At 39.7% G+C, this 17805-nt stretch overlaps 3 protein-coding genes across 6 annotated transcripts; 1 reads left to right on the top strand and 2 right to left on the bottom strand.

The window, feature by feature from the left end:
• Positions 1–829: 829 nt before the first annotated feature.
• On the bottom strand, positions 830–2316 carry LOC120563342. The gene is made up of 2 exons (XM_039807461.1): positions 1828–2316; positions 830–1719 (listed from the first exon to the last, which is right to left on the bottom strand). The coding sequence occupies exon 2, from the start codon at positions 1633–1635 to the stop codon at positions 841–843; it is 795 nt and encodes a 264-aa protein (XP_039663395.1). The 5' UTR covers positions 1636–1719; positions 1828–2316; the 3' UTR covers positions 830–840.
• On the bottom strand, positions 2310–5408 carry LOC120563341. Its single transcript, XM_039807460.1, has 3 exons — positions 5269–5408; positions 3965–4074; positions 2310–2937 (listed from the first exon to the last, which is right to left on the bottom strand). Exons 1-3 carry the CDS (start codon positions 5375–5377, stop codon positions 2329–2331), a joined length of 828 nt encoding a protein of 275 aa, XP_039663394.1. The 5' UTR covers positions 5378–5408; the 3' UTR covers positions 2310–2328.
• On the top strand, positions 4845–14996 carry tcp11l1 (t-complex 11, testis-specific-like 1). Of its 4 annotated transcripts, none has more exons than XM_039807457.1 (10): positions 4845–4944; positions 5598–5744; positions 7210–7342; positions 7444–7564; positions 8505–8725; positions 9026–9162; positions 9507–9685; positions 9828–10009; positions 12759–12931; positions 13063–13286. In XM_039807457.1, exons 2-10 carry the CDS (start codon positions 5606–5608, stop codon positions 13284–13286), a joined length of 1509 nt encoding a protein of 502 aa, XP_039663391.1. In that variant the 5' UTR covers positions 4845–4944; positions 5598–5605. The 4 variants fall into 4 exon arrangements, with proteins under 4 accessions (XP_039663391.1, XP_039663392.1, XP_039663390.1 ...); XM_039807458.1 differs by having other exon boundaries at positions 4863–4948; XM_039807456.1 differs by having other exon boundaries at positions 4872–4965.
• The last annotated feature ends 2809 nt before the right edge of the window (positions 14997–17805 follow it).

Here is a 17805-nt window from a genome sequence, read left to right as displayed (position 1 = left end):
CCAACCTCTGGGTAACAACGACCATTAACACATCAATGTTTGAAAGGCTGTGGAAATCAGACATACTGATAAGAACACAAGTAGACAATTATGAATTAACATGACAAGAATTACATACAGTGCATCTGCAAAGTATTCCCAGCGCTTCACTTTTTCCACATTTTGTTATGTTACACCCTTATTCCGAAATGGATTAAAATTCATTATTTCCTTCAACATACCCCATAATGACGTGCTTTTTCGTTTTTCATTTTAAATAAATTTGCTAAGATTTCAAACACATTTCTTTCACATTGTCATTATGGGGTATTGTTTGTAGAATTCTGAGGGAAATAATGACTTTTAATCCATCACGGAATATGTGTGTAACATAACAAAATGTGGAAAAAGTGAAGCGCTGAGAATACTTTCTGTATGCACTGTATACTGCTCCTTATTAATGGATAAACTAACTCCAGTACCCTAACACAGTGTTTTGTTTTCTGTTATACTGAATGAAATTGTCAAACACCCACGACTAACTTACCTCTGTATTTTTATGTCAGGCACATGACTTACTGCAACAGTTTCACATAAAAACATGTGAACAATTTGAACAAATAATTCTGCACAGTAGACTACAAGGAAAGAGTTTTTCTGGAGGTTGCTGCGTACTTGTTACACTTCCAGAAGTTACTCAAGACTTAACATATTTCAGCAGTTTCTTCATTTCTGACACGTTTTTTTGACTTCATTTCTTCAAGTTTACTTCTGCCTGAAGTTTAAAACATTAAAGAGTTCATTACATTCAGATTGGTCACATGGACCCTGCCTGGTGTGTACAGTATGTGTATTATTTTACTACACAATATCCATAGTGTAGTAGTTACTGGTCAGTACATTGTCCATCTCTACACGTAGCTCTGGGTAGGAGTTGTATGTACAGGGTAGCTCCAAAACTGATCCACAGGTGTGTGCAACTGGTCGACGTGCCAGTCCCTCCAAAGCTGTAAATATGACTTCAATCTGTGTAACACAGATGATATCTGAGCCTGTTACAAATCTCAGCATCCGTTTGAGACCCGGCTCATCCAATTGTCGTATGTACTGCTGTAGAAATCTGAAGGCTTGTTTCTCAGCTGGAGTAACTGGACTTGCTTCAATCATCTTCAGGACTTTCCTGCAAGTTGGTTTTTTGTTTTCATACATTACCTGTATTTTTGCTGTTGTGGTTATGGTGGTCCTCAGGAGTTGTCCTGCAACTGCAGACATGTTGTCAAGAGCATACTTTGGTTGCTGAATTATTTGTTTGTGTGCTACTTGAAGGAGGACTGCTTTAAGCTTATCTCGTGATGGAACCATTTTGACTCCCAGCCGATCCAGTAGATCCAATAACTCATCCTGGCCATCACTGTCAATGTCTTCCTGTAAAGCAGTCGCTATAAGATCTCTCTCACACTGACTCAGGTACAACAGCAAAGATTCAAACAGCAAATCAGGAGACACAGCATGCTCCCCAAATATCAGTGCTGTGGTAAATGCTGGGGCAAGGCGCAATGGAAAGTATCCTTGGTCCAGAAATCCCTTGGCTAATATTCGTCCCACAGCCTTCCATTCCTCTTCCTGCCACTTTGGTGACAGGCATGGTACTCTCATTTCTGCCCCCTCTGCTGCACAATCCAAAAATTCTGTCCAAAAAGCTGCATAGACATCCCTGGCCACGCCATCTGCATCTGTGCCCTTTTCATTAATAAAGCTATACTTTAATGGGTAGTTAAGAATCAACTCATCTTTGAACTGACAAATCATTTCCTCTACCAGATTAACTCTAAGGAGTTTGATACTCACTGTTACTAGCTCGTAGCCTGCATCAAAACTTGAATGTTCAGTATGTTCAACATGGCCCTCTGAGACAGGAGTGGATGTGAAAGGGGCAACACTGATGACTTCCTCTGTTGAATTGAAAACTGAAACAGTGTCATCCTGCTGGATCTCTGAGAGTGGGTCATAGTGTTCATTACCACTTAAATAGAAAGCATGGTCAACACAATCTCCTAAAACAGGAGTGGATGCAGTAAGGGCAACACTGGTGACTTCCTCTGTGGAAGAGAACACTGGAAGAGTGTCATCCAGGTGGCTTTCAGAGGATACAGCTACCGGGATACTTATGAAGACCTCTGAATCATGAGACAGGGAGGTAAGATCAATTAGGTCCACAACAGCTGAATGGGCACTGGAGCTCCCATTATTACAGTCTTCAGCTGTACTCAATGGTTCTGTCTCTGATTCATTTAACACTGGCTTCTCCTGGTGCTGATCAGAATAATCTGCCCGTCTCTGCTGCGCTCCTTAAGTGTCACCATGTCTGTCCATCTTGTCCTCCTCTGTGTCAGATTCTGCTTTGCAACATTTTGTGCTTAGGTAAAAACGCAAAATCCCAAATTTTGACATTGTGTACAACTCACCAACAGTAGTGGTCTCATCAAGTTCTGTTTCCTTAAAGTCATAAATATTGTGCATGAAGTCTTCCCATTTTCCTTTTTTTGATTCACCATGTGGAAAAAACAGTTCTTTTGCATGAGACATAAGGTCTTTTTTGGATGAATCCTTGTTTACATCAAGTACCCTGGTGCCCCCACCAGAACGCTTTCTCACTTGTTTTCCTTCATGGATCCACCCCAACTCAATTTTTCTTGAAGTCTTCAAAGCATTTTTAGATGGATTAGCTCTTACTTTTCTTGCGGTCCAAGGTTCCTGTCCAGAATCCTCACTATGGCTTGCTGTTGATGTCCTCATTCTCTTTCGCAGTTTTTCCAGAAGAGACATCTTTGAGCTGTTGTCTTCTTCTCGTTTTTGTTTGTCCAGACAGTATCGCCTCGTAGCAATCCTGTCCCCATACACTGGTATATAGCGTGCAAGGTAGGCGTCTTCTATTTCTCTGATAAGTGATGTGTCGATCTGTGAAGACATATTAGAAAATTAGCAGCGCTAACTTTAAATTAACTGCCAGTTTATACAGGAGTATTTATACTTTAATATACAATGTTGTAATCATGAGTTTTCCAAAAGTATATTTTAACATTGAAAATTCACAATTTACACCAACAAACATTTAGGCCCTAGGCAACGATATGATGATGCATTATTACACATTTACTTCCAACAAATAAATGTGATATTTTCCTACCAACATTAAATCCTATTTGGTAACACTTTCACCCTGTATAGTGCATTATGTTATGTTATTCATGTATGCTCTTGACTAGTTATTAACTGCAGGGTATTATTATTATTACTAGCCTACTACTATTAGAAGCCCCATCAGTCAACTTCTAATAACTAGTCAAGAGACACTTGACCTCGTAATTCATTTATGACTTTATGACTGTTGATAAAGTGAGTCAGAAAGCATTGTGTGTGTTTGAGTTTAGTCATAAAGCATTACATGTAGTAGAATTCACTATGAATGTGCTCATAATACATATACACATATACATAAACATATACATATACATATATGTGGTCTTCGTAGAAAGTTTAACCAAATAGCAAAAAGAGAAACAAAAGGTAAAAAAGTTGCAAACTAAGCAGTCCTGCTGTAATTAGTGCATCATTGTGTAGTTGGAAACAAGCCTATGTAAACCTACATGAGAATGTCTGTGTTTTCCTACAGCTCCAAATCTTTTCTCCACATTCACAAACGTTAATAACGTTATCTCTTGCAGACTAAAGGCTAAGAGGACTTACAAAACCACAGACTTTTTAGTCCACAGCTTGCACGGTGCAGGATATCTTCAAATTCAACACGAGCAGAGCCTAATTACAGCCCAATTTCTAAGTTCCTAATGCTAACGTTATTCAATGAATGTGGCTGCTCATTAGTTCAATTTCTTCTAAAAACTTCTAATGACGAATACCTTGGCTAACATAATAATTCCTAGGAAAGTATAGTCTACGTTATTGCAATGTAGCTAAGTGGTATTACCTTGTCTTGTTGCATCTGGTTGATGTTTTGTTCAGCAACACCTCGCTTTCGGAGAAAATCCCACAGACCATCATGTTGGTGTGGCGTTTGCTCCGCCATTCCGTTTCCCACTGCAGTGACCGAACAGTTAAGAGGCATAACATAAACTACGTTACATCAAACATTCTCTCTTGTTAGCTAGGCTACTGACTTTATACTAACGTCAACATTGACTCAATCATGCCTGTTAGCTAAAGTTAGGCATCTCTGTTGCCCACGGACCACATCGACCAAAGGTAACAAAAAGCACAATCATAAAAACTTAAATCTACGAGCAAAGTCATGTCCATTAACTAATACTATAAAGTTACATTAGAAGTATCACGCTAACTTAACGCAGCTGAATGTAACGTTACTTCTCGGGGGTACAGTTGATCACGGAGCCGTGGCCTACTGACAGATATGCCGCCTTCCAGGTGTTTAAAATTATCTCGTAATTATGAGATCAGGATCTCGTAATTATGAGATCTTTTCTCAAAATTACGAGATCTTTTCTCGTAATTACGAGATCAGGATCTCGTAATTATGAGATATTTTCTCATAATTACGAGATAAGGTGTCCACATTTTTTTTTCTATGGTGAATGCAATACGCTTATGTGCTTCATTTATTCTCATAGTTGTTTTGATTTTTACTTTCAGGCAAGCAGGAATTGTAGCCTACTATTTTTTGTACGGGTCCAATGAAATGCGGTCCAATGACTGTAATCCGCCTCAAAACAGACTGACACAAATTATCGCCGGTAGACTAATCACCGGTTCAGAGCCATAGAGATATAATGTCTTTCTCTATCACTCTGCACCGGTTACATGATTGGCCACCGCAGGTCAGCCCAAGTGTTAGCGCCTGCGCAGTGCGCAGTATGCCCGTGTTGACGTCGACACGTGTATCTGGTGCAATCTAGCATCTGAGGCGGCGACCCATTAGAGGAAGGCTGCGATGTCAGTAAGCTAGCGTTTCTAGTACGAAACAAGGCCTTTCTTCTGTTGAAAACGGTGTATGGCAGTGGTGAAGTAGTGAATACATTTGTGACAGTGACCATTTTTGCTTTGGCCGTGTTATAAAGGAATAACGTTAGCTGCGTCATAAGGCTTTGTTGTTATTATTGGTGTTGTTTAACCCAGACCACAGCTAACGGTAGATACATTTAGCATCACAGCTAACGTTAACCCATCTCTTTCCTCGGGACTCCCGACTAACTTACAAGGTTAGTAACGTTAACCGCACATACGCTTATATACACATGAGGCTGTGTTTTTGTTTACCTCTGTCGTGTTCACTACCTGAGCGTCGCACTGGCACACTGAATCCTCTCCCCCTCCCCTTTCCAGTGGAGGTGATGTCATCATCCAATAGTTCACAACAAACCTGCATCTCATCTTTTTGGTTTTGGACTGTAACATGAAATCCCAGCAAATTACTAATGCCGTTCATTGATGTAGCAACACTGCATGGCTAGCTAGAAAACTCACTAACACAGCTGTTATATGTACACTCTTGTCGCAAATACTGCAATCATTTTACTGACTTTAAGCATTTTACAGCATTTGAAATAACTTCTGATTGCAGCTTCACGTTATCTGTTATCTTGTAGACCTTAACATGCCAAAAGAGGGAGACCACCTCGAGAGTGGAGGAGACCAGTCGAAGGAGGAGAGGACACAGGATGCTTCTGAGGAGACCGTGAGGAAGAGGGTCCGAGCAAATACTCCGAGCCCACACAGGGGAAACACTCCTCAAGGTGAGTAGTAGGGGAAAAAACACTCCCAAGAGAAAGTTAGATGAAGAAATGTATTGTGTACATGTGAGTATGCTTATAAAGCTATTAGAAAAGCGACCAGCATCCTGGATAAACAGAATAGAATTTATGTTGGACAGCTGTAGTCCAGGACATCCAAGCTACTGTTGCAAGTGGCCTCAGTGTATGTAGACATGGACATGCGATGCAAACATTTGGGATCCAGTCTGCTCCCTATCACATACTGTAACTACCCAGCTCAGTTCCTCAGTCTCTTCTCAGTTTTTTATTAATTACTTTAATTTATACTTTTTATTGATCCCCATTGGGGAAATTACAATGTATACTGTTTTTGTTAGAATTCACTACACACAGCCCTGAAACACACATTAGTATAGCACAAATGTGGACTTAGACGGGAAAGAAAAACGACCCTCCTTTTGTACAGAGGGGAGGAATCAATGTTATTGTCATCACTTCAGCATGTCCCACTCTAACCTGACACGTGTGGTGTAGCAATATGTACAACTATCATATTGCTATCAGCAAAGCCGTTTGCAATGATTGTGAGGCTGCTAAATTTCACTACACAGGTGAAAATGCAGATTTTGTCATCTCGCACATCGGTGCTGTGGAGCTGTTTTTTTCTGACACACAACATTCTCTGTCACTGGGTTGTTGCAGTTTACAGAGAGAGATTATTACTTTCAATAGCATCTTTTCTAGAGTGGTCGCTTGATTGTTATACCTAGACACACCACATTTAGTGGACTAGATGGGAAGTTTGGCATTTACTGTAATATGTCTGGAAAAGAAAGCAAACACAATACATGGCCTCTGATACATGGCCTGTCCACAAGGTCTAGTATGTTCAGACATTACAGTCAGATGGTGGCACATCTGCCAAAGGTTGCTGACCACTGGAAAACAGCATATCGATATAAAAGTTATCCCACAAAGCCAGAAACCAGACAAATATAACTCAAAACTGTTTGGTAGCAGTGCCATATACATGTTTTTCTGATTTAAAAAATGCTTATCTGATAGTTCCCACTGTGGCTTTTATCATATTTTCCAAATTTTGCATTTGGGTAGTGCTACACTTGACAGATTGGAATTTGTGACTTCTTGTTCATGCTCACAGTTATAAATTTGATTATCCATGAGGTGCAAGAAAAACTCTGCTATAAGGGGTATGCCGAAACAGACGGCTTTGTGGATACACTGACAGCCGGATCAATGGAAGGGATTAACATATTTTGTAGTTGGTGTGTGCCTTGCTTTTACTACATTCAGACTAAATCCACTTCAAAGTAAGAGATAATGCATTCTTTTTGCAAATCAGTTCAATAGCTCAGGTTTTTGCCACAACAATATAAAAGTTCTGGTTTCTTTCTTTTGGAGGAAAATACACTTTAATGTGTAATTTTGTTGGAATAAGTCACATAAAGATGGATTTCCCTCACAGCCAGCCCCTCCAGATTTGTCTCTGTGGAGGAGCTGATGGAGACAGCTAAAGGAGTCACCAACATGGCTTTGGCTCATGAAATAATGGTCAACGATGCTTTTCAAGTCAAACCTGCAGAGCTTCCTGAAGGGAGGTGAGAGTTTAATCAGATACAGTAACTGTCATTTTGAGCCCTTCTGTTTTTGGATGAGTTCTTTATTGCTGTAGAAGTAACAGCCCTGTGGCCCTGTACAGTTTGGAACGCAAAGTGAAGGAGATTGTGCACAAAGCATTCTGGGATTGTTTGGAGGCTCAGTTGAAGGAGAATCCGCCAACGTATGAACATTCCATCAAACTGCTGGCTGAGATCAAAGAGGTGAGGCAGGTTTTTTTATTTTTTTTTATTCAGGAAATAAACCGGCCCGGATGACTCCAAAACTTGAATGTCATGGCGGCACGGCTTTACCATCAGTGAATGCCACACCAAACTACAATATCCAGTCCTTCCAGAAAAATGCAGTTTTTTTTTGTGATTATGCGGCACGTTTTCTTAAAAAATGCGATGGAATATGCAGGATATTTATGCAATTTTATGCGATGAAATTGCGGGAACTTGCAAAAAATGCGGGAACTTGCAAAAATTGCTTGAACTTGCAAAAACTGCGGTTTGATGAAAAAGATACGTAAACAAATAACATACAAAAATATATACAAATAATATAATATGAAAGTAAAAATAAAAGTAATAGTCTAAACAGAGGGAAATAAAAGATACAAAAGAGACAGACTTTCAAAAATCGTTAATAATATAGACAGCAGGAGCACTTAAAGAAATTTCAGATAATATCAGATATTAAGATAGCTTTCTTATTGGTTACCAACTCGAGAGACTCAAAGTACATGTCAAATTCAACCTCCAACACCCTGCTTTTCGATGAAGTTCACGTCGCGTAATTACGTCACTTCATAACGTTCCCATGGCAACAGGGGAAAATGGCTGCTCTTGTGTGAAGTAAATGCAACATTTTTCAACTTTCTGCTAAGATATATGTGACTTTTTTGCAACACAAATGCGGGATCATAAAATCATGCAAGCCCCGCATATTTTGTGCGGAAATCGGCAATTTATACGGCGAAAGTGCGCCGTATTTGAAAAAATGCGGCCCCCGCATAAATATGCAGACTTTGGCTGATTATGCATTGAATTATGCGATCGCATAATCACGTTTTTCTGGAGGGACTGAATATCTATCCCTTAATTCCCTAAATCTTTTCCTGCCTGCCTTAAATCATCATCTATTTCCCTGCTCTCCCAGACACTGCTATCTTTCTTGCTGCCTGGCCACGGTCGTCTGCGCTCCCGTATCGATGAGGTTCTGGATCTGCCTCTAATCCAGCAGCAGGCTGAGAATGGAGCGCTTGACATCAGTCAGCTGTCCCACTTCATTGTTGGGATGATGGGCTCGTTGTGCGCCCCCTGCAGAGATGAGGACATCGATAAGCTGAAGCAAATCACCGATATTGTGCCTCTGCTCAAGTAAGCCAAGGGACAAGAGAGAGACTATTATTAGTTATGTGTGTTCCAGGTCTTAGTTTATTTTTAAACTGTGAAATTTCATTCCAGTCCTCAGTGCAGAAGTCAGCTTGTTCTTGAGTGCTGTTATTATCAAGGATGATAAGAGATGAGCTAGCAGGTCCCTAAACCTAATGCAGACTTAATGAAAGTGAATAACCCCAGCCCAGTTGGACCTGGATTTTCAAACTGTGCATTGTAAGAGGATATCATTTCATGAAATATCATTTATGTCTCTGTCTTCCACTGTCATCCTCTGTCTAGGGCTATATTCTCTGTGCTGGACCTGATGAAGGTGGACATGGCTAACTTTGCCCTGACCAGCATCAGACCTCATCTGATGCAACAATCGGTTGAGTTTGAGAGGAGCAAGTTCCAAGAGTTTCTGGAGAAACACCCCAGTAAGGAATCTCTCTTCCATTAAATGAGTCATATTATACATTTTTTAATGCAAAACAATTACTTATTGGACTGCCGTGTATAGGTAGAAACAAACCTACAAGAAGACATTTGCAGCTGAAACACATTGCAGATCACATGTCTCATACATCTTTTCCTTGAGAAGTTCAGCCGCTTTGACTTGCGTTGGAGCTTGCATATTAGTTGCTATTAGTGTTATGAATTTGGCCTACTTCACAAAGCAGGTAGGTGAATGGATATTTTGTTTTGGCATGCCAAGTGATTGGGAAGACAAGGATCCACTGTATCCAGTGAAGCTGAAAAAATGAAATAATCTGATCTTTAGATGCCTTAGACTACACTGAGAAGTGGCTTGAGGACGCAGTGAGATGCCTGAGAGAGGCCGGGGCGGATGGATCTAGTGCTGCCACATCTGACCCTCCCTTACTCCTCCCCGTTAATGTCCATAATCATGCCTATCTACGCCTGCTGAGGTGGGACCACTCCTCAGACCCCTTCCCAGAGGTAAATACAGTCAATCCTGAAGCCTGCCATTGTGTCTCTCTGTAAGTTGTTCTTTTATAATACATTCTGCCCCTTGTGATTTTTTTATGTTTCATCTCTTGTGTTTCTGCCACAATAAACCGTATTCATCTCATCTCTCTAGACAGTATTGATGGATCAAGTTCGGTTTCAGGAGATGCATCATGAGGCTGAGCAATTAGTCCTGCTCTCCTCTGTGCTCCTCATCATCTACACTACAACAGGGGAGGCTATCTCAGGCCTGCCAGGGCTGATGGAGACTCTTAAAAGCACTGTTAATGTCCTGCTTGCAGATATGCACACACCGTGAGTGCCAGTGCTTTAGTTGTCACACATGGTTAATAAAGCTACACTGGACAACTTTTCTAGTTGGTGAGGGGTAGCACCATCTTTCAGAGCACTTTATTTTGGTGAAGCAGATGTTGTCTACACCTAAGATCTAATGTTCTTTGAAGCCACACTGATCAATATTTTTATATTAAAGGGACAGTTCACCCTAAAATTAAAAATGCATATTTTTCCTCTTACCTGTCGTGCTATTTGTCAATCTAGATTGTTTTGGAGTAAGTTGCCAAGTGTTGGAGATATCGGCCGTAGAGATATCGGCCGTAGCGATGTCTGCCGTCTCTCCAATATAATGGAACTAGATGGCACTGGGCTTATGGTGCTGAAAGTGCCAAAAAACTACATTTGAAAAACTCAACAGCAATGTCTGTTTTTCAGAAATCACGACCCGGTAACTCAGGATAATCCTGTTGTGTCCAGTAGTGCGCAGTTTCATGCACTATTTTCTTTATACTAAACTACACCCACCAACTGTATCACTGTGCATACAGAAGTAAGCATTATAACGGATGAGAGGCTCGTGGTCCGACATCGCTAGCTTGTGGACATTAGTTTATAGCCAACCGATACTGCTAGCCCAGCTAGCTAACGTTACAGCTCAGCCAAGGAGGACCACTTACGTCTACAATGGTTGGCGGGTGTAGTTTGGTAAAAAGGAAATAGTTCCTTCATGAAACTGCTCACAACCAGATCTGTGGATTATCTTGAGTGACTGGGTCATGATTTCTGGAAAGAGACATTGCTGTTGAGTGCCATCCAGTTCCATTATATTGGAGAGTAGGTGGACATCTCTACAGCCGATATCTCCCAACTCTGGGCAACTCACACCAAAACTATCTAGATTTATAAATAACATGACAGGTAAGAGGAAAAATACATATATTTTTGATTTTTGGGGGGTAAACTGTCACTTTAAAAGGGGAACAAATGACTACATGTTATTCAAAGGGGGTCGTCGTAAAGGATCACTTTAGAGATAGACCTTTAAAACCTCTTTGAGACCTTTTTTGTTTAACCAGAAACAGCTCTGAAGTCGCTAGCGCTAAACCTACCAGACTCCATTTAAAAAATCAGTACTTTTAGCGTGTATAGAGCCAACATATATTCACATGTAAATTGGTAAACTGTGTTTTATTTCCACCAAAACTAGAGTTGTGATTGTTGAAAAGTGGAAAGACAACCCAAAACGACTTTTCATATTTTTATTTTGTTTCTGTCGACTTTGAATGAAGTGTATTTTACGATGCTAAAATTCCTGTTTATTTACATGGAGTCTGGTGGGTTTAGCAAACGCGATTTAGGATGTTTTTATGTTTTAAAAAAATGATCTTACTCTTTAACAGAAAGGTTGACCTCCTTAGAATATTAGTGTTTTCAGACACTTAGAATTTTAATCTGAGCCTGTCAGTGGAAAAACAAGCACTTTTGTGAAGGTAAATACAAGCTGGACAATTGCCCTATAACTTACATTGTAGCTTGTTTCACCACTGCCGACTGCAGCAATCTTGCTTAATACTGGACCAATGTCAAAGATTGTTGTTCCCATTAGTCGCTTAGACACAAAAACATAAGAATATACGGTCCAGGTTGAAAAAACGGTAGTTACCCTTTAAGAGTCAGATATTTTTCCCAGGAGTTGTTGGAAACCAAAACAGAGTTAGTGAAGAGTGACTAGAATAAGTGATTACATTTGCCCGGTACACACACAATTCCAAATGAATGCTAATGTTGTTCCATGTGTGCTAGATGTGTAACGTTTGCTAACACAATATAAACCTGAGATAATACAATTTTTTGTTTTCAGCCTGTTCTGCTAAACTAATGGCGCTTTTCCATTACATGGTACCTGCTTGACTCGCCTGCACTCTTTTTTTGGTTTTCCATTATGAAAAAAAGTACCTGGTACCTGCTAACAGGTACTTTTTTTAGTACCACCTCAGTCAAGGTTCCAAGCGAGCTGAGGCGATACCAAAAGATGACATGAAAGCGACAGAGGGGGGTTGTCCTGAACAAACCCGACATTTTTAAATAGTTTAGCCAGTTGTGTTTGGTTTTTTTTGCTGCCTCCAGCTTCATTTGAAACAAAATGTGTCTTCTAGCTGTGGCAACAACAACACACCTTCGACATTCTGTGTGTTTATCGCGTTAGGTCACGCATGAATGTATTAAGAGAACGGGTCACGGCAATTTACTGCGGCGCCGTTATGACGACCAGCCACACTGAGGCCGTACTAAAATCTGCAATGGAAAACGGACGCACAGTGCGTCGAGGCGAGTAGAGTCGAGGCGAGTTGAGCAGGTACCATGTAATGGAAAAACGCCAAAAACAAGTGACCAACAAAAACAAACAAACTTTACCTCTGGAAAGCCAAATACATTATTTCCATGCCAAGTAGCTATTCCTTAAACCTTTTTCCAGCCTAAATCAATCAATTCAGATTTTATCCTCTGAGCTTTTAGCGGCTTCTAGGTAAAAACGGATCCCAGATCAGAGAAGGGCTTGTCCTTTAAGCCTGTGGCGAAGGCTTCAAAAGGGATTTAGGGTTAGATTTATAGTTTTTAGTATATATTTTTCAGTGATTTATAGTAGAATACCTTCTATTACAAAGATCAGCAAGTATTTTGTCCATGCTTGCATCTCTTTAATGCTAGCACCAGTTTTACAAGTTATATTGCTTTACTTAAATGCTTCTCTATTGTCTGTCCCAAGGTCTTTTAGTGAACAGGAGGCCTTAGCGACCATAGGAGAGAAACTGTGTGTTGAGCTGAGTCAGTGTCTAAGCCAACATGGCTACTCTCCATTGTCAGCCGACCGAAAGAGCACTCTGAGGGGACAAATCTCTGCTACCATCCAGCCAGACAACACAATCCGCAAACTGATGGGTAAGAAGAGTGACACATATGATGACCCTCAGGGGTAGGAGCACAGCTGACAGGTGTGGTCGACTGTGTGTTTTATGTACACCTTTATTTGGCAGTGAGAGAACTCTTCTCTTTTTTTCCCCATCTCTCAGAGTCTCGGGTCCAGAACTATCTCCTGGCTTCGCTGGAGTCCAGTCAACATAAGACCCCTCCTCCTCTCCCAGGAGGTCTGGCTCCAGTCAGCAGGGAGCTGAAGGAGCTTGCTGTTCGCTTCAGTCGCCTCATCAATTTCAACAAGCTGGTCTTCTCCCCTTTCTACCAAAAGATTCTTCATAAAATACTGACCATAGAGGAAAGTCCCAGCACAGAAACATAAACACTGAAATTAAGTAAGAGTGATGTGGAGAGTGGTCTGTAGTTTTGCAATTTCCCCTCACTAGTAACGGTTAAGATTTAGAGCAACGAGTTGAGGAAGCTGATCTGTATTCAGCGGACAAAGCCAGTTCCCAAGAGCATGCACCTTTAAACCAACATAATCAGAAAACGCTGGCTACCAAATCAGTTGCATTAAATCACAGTGTTGCTTGTAAGGATGGGACGACATGCTTTTGTCCCGATTCGATTCTGTCATGATTAGAGCTGTTGGAACGAATTCCGAAAGTCGAATATAATTCGAATAGTAAAAAAAATCAATACTATTTGAATGCTGAAATTACTATTTGAATGTGATTTTTATTTTTTATATATATATAAATAGGTTGGCTAACGTTTGCTAATCTCCCTCTTCTCATGTCACGTCTAATGAACAAATTACGGGAGTGAGAAACACAAGGCATTGTGAGCTTATGTTACGTACCGAGTAACGTTTGTACAGGGGGGATTGACAGGAAATCGGAAGATGGATGGGAGATAGTTTTAACATGACTTTAAAATCGACATCCATCAAGCCAAAATGCTTACGTTATCAATAGTTAGCTCGTTCTGGTTTCCTAACTGCGTCGTGAGTTATAGGAGCTTAGCTGGGAGCTTCATGGAGACAGCTAAAGTTAATGTTAGCTTCCCTACAGCTGTCAGAGTTAGCTTCGACTTATATTACCTTCTAACAGCTGTATTCTCAGTAACGTGAAAATCTGCAAGAAACGGGTTGCTTTTAAATCACTAAAATAGTAGTGGCAGCACCGTTTGGCTTAGATATCAATGCCGTTAGCATCGTGGCTAACACTATTGTTACTTAGTTTAAGACAAATCGCTTAGGCTGTGCTTTCTAACATGATGTCCTTGTGCTAACCGAGCAATGTTAGCCTTTACAACAGAGCCGCTTCAATACACTTGTTAGATAATGTTTCATTACAGAGTTTTCTGTTGATTTGTGTTTGTTGCTGTGTGCGTGGTGGAAAATAATGTAAACAGAGAGTGGCGTGCCAAACATGCAATGCGCCATGACGTAGATCCCCTTCAAGTCCAGGCTGATGTTGGTAGTCCCTCTAGTGGACAGAACGTGTAACAACAACCACATGCTTTGGCAATGCATAAGCCTGAGTAGTGTAGTACATATTTATAACAGGCTGCATATGAGCATTAAATATTTGAATATTATTTGAATAGTTAAAAAAAAATAACAAATGAAATTTGAATGGTGTTATAGAGGAAGACTGACAGTTCTACGTCATGATACAGGGGTGCTGGTTTGACTTGTATTGCGATTTTAATGTATTGCAATTCTAGAAGTAGTGCGATTCCATAGTTTTGAGTATTGCAATTTTCTTCTCCTTTTTTGTTTTATAAAAAGAATGCACATAACATGTCAGTCAGTCTGACATGTATTTAATTTATAAAGAAGTACTTAACATGTATTTTTTGCCTTTTCTGCTTTCCGGCTGTTTTGCTGGAAACGGATATGATTTAGTCGGCGTATAAACAGAAAACATTTAGGGGAATCGTTGGAAAAAAATTTATGAAAAATATGGATTCTGGGGAAAATAATTGATTATAAAAATCGTTGCAAAAAAATCACAATGCATACGATTTTCCATTTTGTTTCCCAGTCCTCATTGCTTATATGATAAAATCTTAGGCCTCATAACCATCCAGCCGTCTTGCATAAGTTTTGTTCAGTATTACTAGCAGGGCTGGGTATCCATCAAAATAGCTTGGTATCCAAGCCAATACAATAACTGTTTGACAGGCTTCCCACGGTCATGAAAACCTGGAAAAGTCATGGAATTTAAAAATCTAACTTTCCAGGCCAGGTAAAGTCATAAAACTAGTAAATTCCTTGAACATTTTGGAAAAGTCATGGAATTCCATTGTGTTTAATTAAATTATTGTTAAAAATTTTCTGTGGATAACCTTTTACTTAACGTAACATACCAGCAAATTCATTTTCTCTAGCTGTTGACGCTTTTTTTACCATCACGTATCACCTTTCTTAAATTTTTTTCCCGCATTCTCTCTCTCCCTCCATGTATGCCAGCTAGCTGAAAATATGTTTGGCTACAGTTTGAATCGGATATGTTTGAATAGAGTCAAACTCTCTAATGACGATAAAGTTTGTGTCGGTCATTAGAGAGCCATGAAATATAATGTCGTAAGTAGGCGACATACTTTTTTCTGCATAGTTTTTCAGACTAACATCCATAAATGAGTTTATAAACAAATGCATTCAAAATATGAACATAATCAACTGGGGTTAGAGGTTAGGTTAGTGTTTAGATTGATGAAGGCTGCTGTTTCTTTTCATACAGTAATTGACATTTGGAGTAAAGTATACAATACAGTTCTGTTTGGGTAATACGTTGTGAATGGTCATGGACATTTCATTATCTGTGCTTGTAAAGTCATGGAAAAGTTTTGAAATTTGGACCATAAAAATGTGTGGGAACCCTGGTTTTAAAACCAATACTAAAACAATACAGTAATTCCGCCGGATTTCACTTTTCGGCCGGATGTCCGGTACCTTTCTGCTTTATTTGTGTTGGAATTTAAACTCCTGTCGATTTATGAGGACTATGGTTAACCGCTCCTCAGATCTCTGCAGGGTAAATCAAGCTAGCTGGCTGTACTATCTGTCCAATCTGAGTTTTATCTCGCACGACTACAACAACAACAACTTTTGAACGTACACGTTCCACCAAAACAAATTCCTTCCCGAGGCTATTTTGCAGCGGCACCGTGGCTCTGCCCAGTGCTTAGCACCACCCATGACGATTGTGATTGAGAAGAAATGCCAATAAACCACAGCACGTTTTTCTGCCATCCCAGAATGCTGTGTGGACTAGCCAGACCCTCCTCCGCAGCGCTGTGGAGGAAGGTCTGGCAAAGTGAGACTCTCCTGTGACTATTTCCCTACACTTAGACATTTGATAAATACAAACCCTGGCCAATTATTCAGTAACAGCTTTCAGGACATTGTAGTTTTCCAAACTCTGCTACTGACACAGTTTAATTGATCGCGGACAATGAACAAGACAACAGGTGGTAGCATGCTGTCTTTTACACTACAATTGTAATGAAATAAAGGGGATACAAAGACTTCTTACACCTTTCCATCTTGTGCTTGATATCAAATAATTCTTAATCGGGCTTATCAGATTAACTTGGTTAGAGTAACAGTAAAAATATTTGGGTATGCATTTTTTGCAGTCTACTAAAAATGAAAACATAAGGTACATTGGATTTGTAATTGTAAATGTGCGTAAATAGATGCTCAAAGGAAGCATCTTCAGTCTCTACCAGCCTAAATTAAAACTGGATAAGAACCTTTTTGAACACTCTATTCATGTCAAAATGGTTTGTTGAAATGTACAGCCTACTTGAGGATTTGAATCTCCATACTGGCTCTGAAATGCAGCAGGGGGCTAGACCATGCAGTATCTAAACAGGCAACAAATGGGGTCCTCTTATAACAAGGATCTGTGAATAACTTAGTACATATTTTTAACTCAGGCCGCACGGCAATATAAAAATAAAGAGTATATAGACTTTTTGTATCCACTGTATGTGCACAAATATGTTTAACATTTACCGTATGTAAGAAAAAAGGAAAATGACCAGGATAAATTGATGTGTACTCGAGGGTAACCAGACAGGTGTTATGGACAACTTGAACAGTTGCTCTCTTTAACTGTTACTTAGTATAGTAGTATAAATGTTCACTTATTTATAACTTTTCTGTTGGTTTATATTATAAACCATCAGAAATGCAAATAAATATTCTTAACATCTTTATCAACTTAATAGATGTTAAGAATATTTATGTTTGACAAACCTTTGCTTTGCATAATATTTTACACATTCATTCAATGTTTCTTCACTCCTCTAGGCAGAATTACGTTGCCTATTCCCCAAACAAATAACACATGTTCATTGACTGGTCGCATCAATTACACTGATATTTGTCTTTTGATGGTCATCCAACATGCCAATAAAGCATTGTTTGTCCCACATAGCTGAGTCATTTCTTTAATCCTACATGTTGGTTTATGTTTTTGTTGGTGTGACATCAGAGATGTAGTTTACATATGAGACACTAGGTGAAGCCAGAACTCCAATTAACTGTTTTATCATAAATATACTAGATTATAGTATATTCTAGTATAGCCGAGCAGAATATACAATAATTGCATAGCAGCCCTTAACAAGCAAAAAGTGAATTGTTACATTGACTCCATAACTTCACATTTTTAAATTGCTATGACCGACCATTGGCTTTAAAGTGTCTGATTTCCTGTATGTGTTTGAACATTTGTGCAACAAGTACCATATTACAATTAGAACAATATAAATAGTGCAACAACATTGTGACATTTTAATGATCTTTTGTGAAACCTCATTGAAATGCAAAACTGTCCCTGTTCAGCTTTGCATTCCCTGGTGTCCTAGTCTAAACAATGCTC

The sequence above is a fragment of the Perca fluviatilis genome, chromosome 8 (genome assembly GCF_010015445.1).
Source record: "Perca fluviatilis chromosome 8, GENO_Pfluv_1.0, whole genome shotgun sequence".
NCBI classification, from domain to species: Eukaryota; Metazoa; Chordata; class Actinopteri; order Perciformes; family Percidae; genus Perca; species Perca fluviatilis.
This window is presented reverse-complemented; position numbering and strand designations above follow the sequence as displayed.

Excerpts from the sequence above, each read along its gene's own strand:
- LOC120563342 (XM_039807461.1), bottom strand. The coding sequence starts at position 1,635 with ATGAGAGTACCATGCCTGTCACCAAAGTGGCAGGAAGAGGAATGGAAG.
- tcp11l1 (XM_039807455.1), top strand. The coding sequence starts at position 5,606 with ATGCCAAAAGAGGGAGACCACCTCGAGAGTGGAGGAGACCAGTCGAAG. Across the intron at positions 5,745-7,209 it reads CAGGGGAAACACTCCTCAAG|CCAGCCCCTCCAGATTTGTC; the intron begins GTGAGTAGTAGG and ends TTTCCCTCACAG. Across the intron at positions 7,565-8,504 it reads TGCTGGCTGAGATCAAAGAG|ACACTGCTATCTTTCTTGCT; the intron begins GTGAGGCAGGTT and ends CTGCTCTCCCAG.
- LOC120563341 (XM_039807460.1), bottom strand. The coding sequence starts at position 5,377 with ATGCAGGTTTGTTGTGAACTATTGGATGATGACATCACCTCCACTGGA. Across the intron at positions 4,075-5,268 it reads AGGTAGTGAACACGACAGAG|TGGGAAACGGAATGGCGGAG; the intron begins GTAAACAAAAAC and ends CGGTCACTGCAG. Across the intron at positions 2,938-3,964 it reads ACCAGATGCAACAAGACAAG|ATCGACACATCACTTATCAG; the intron begins GTAATACCACTT and ends ATGTCTTCACAG.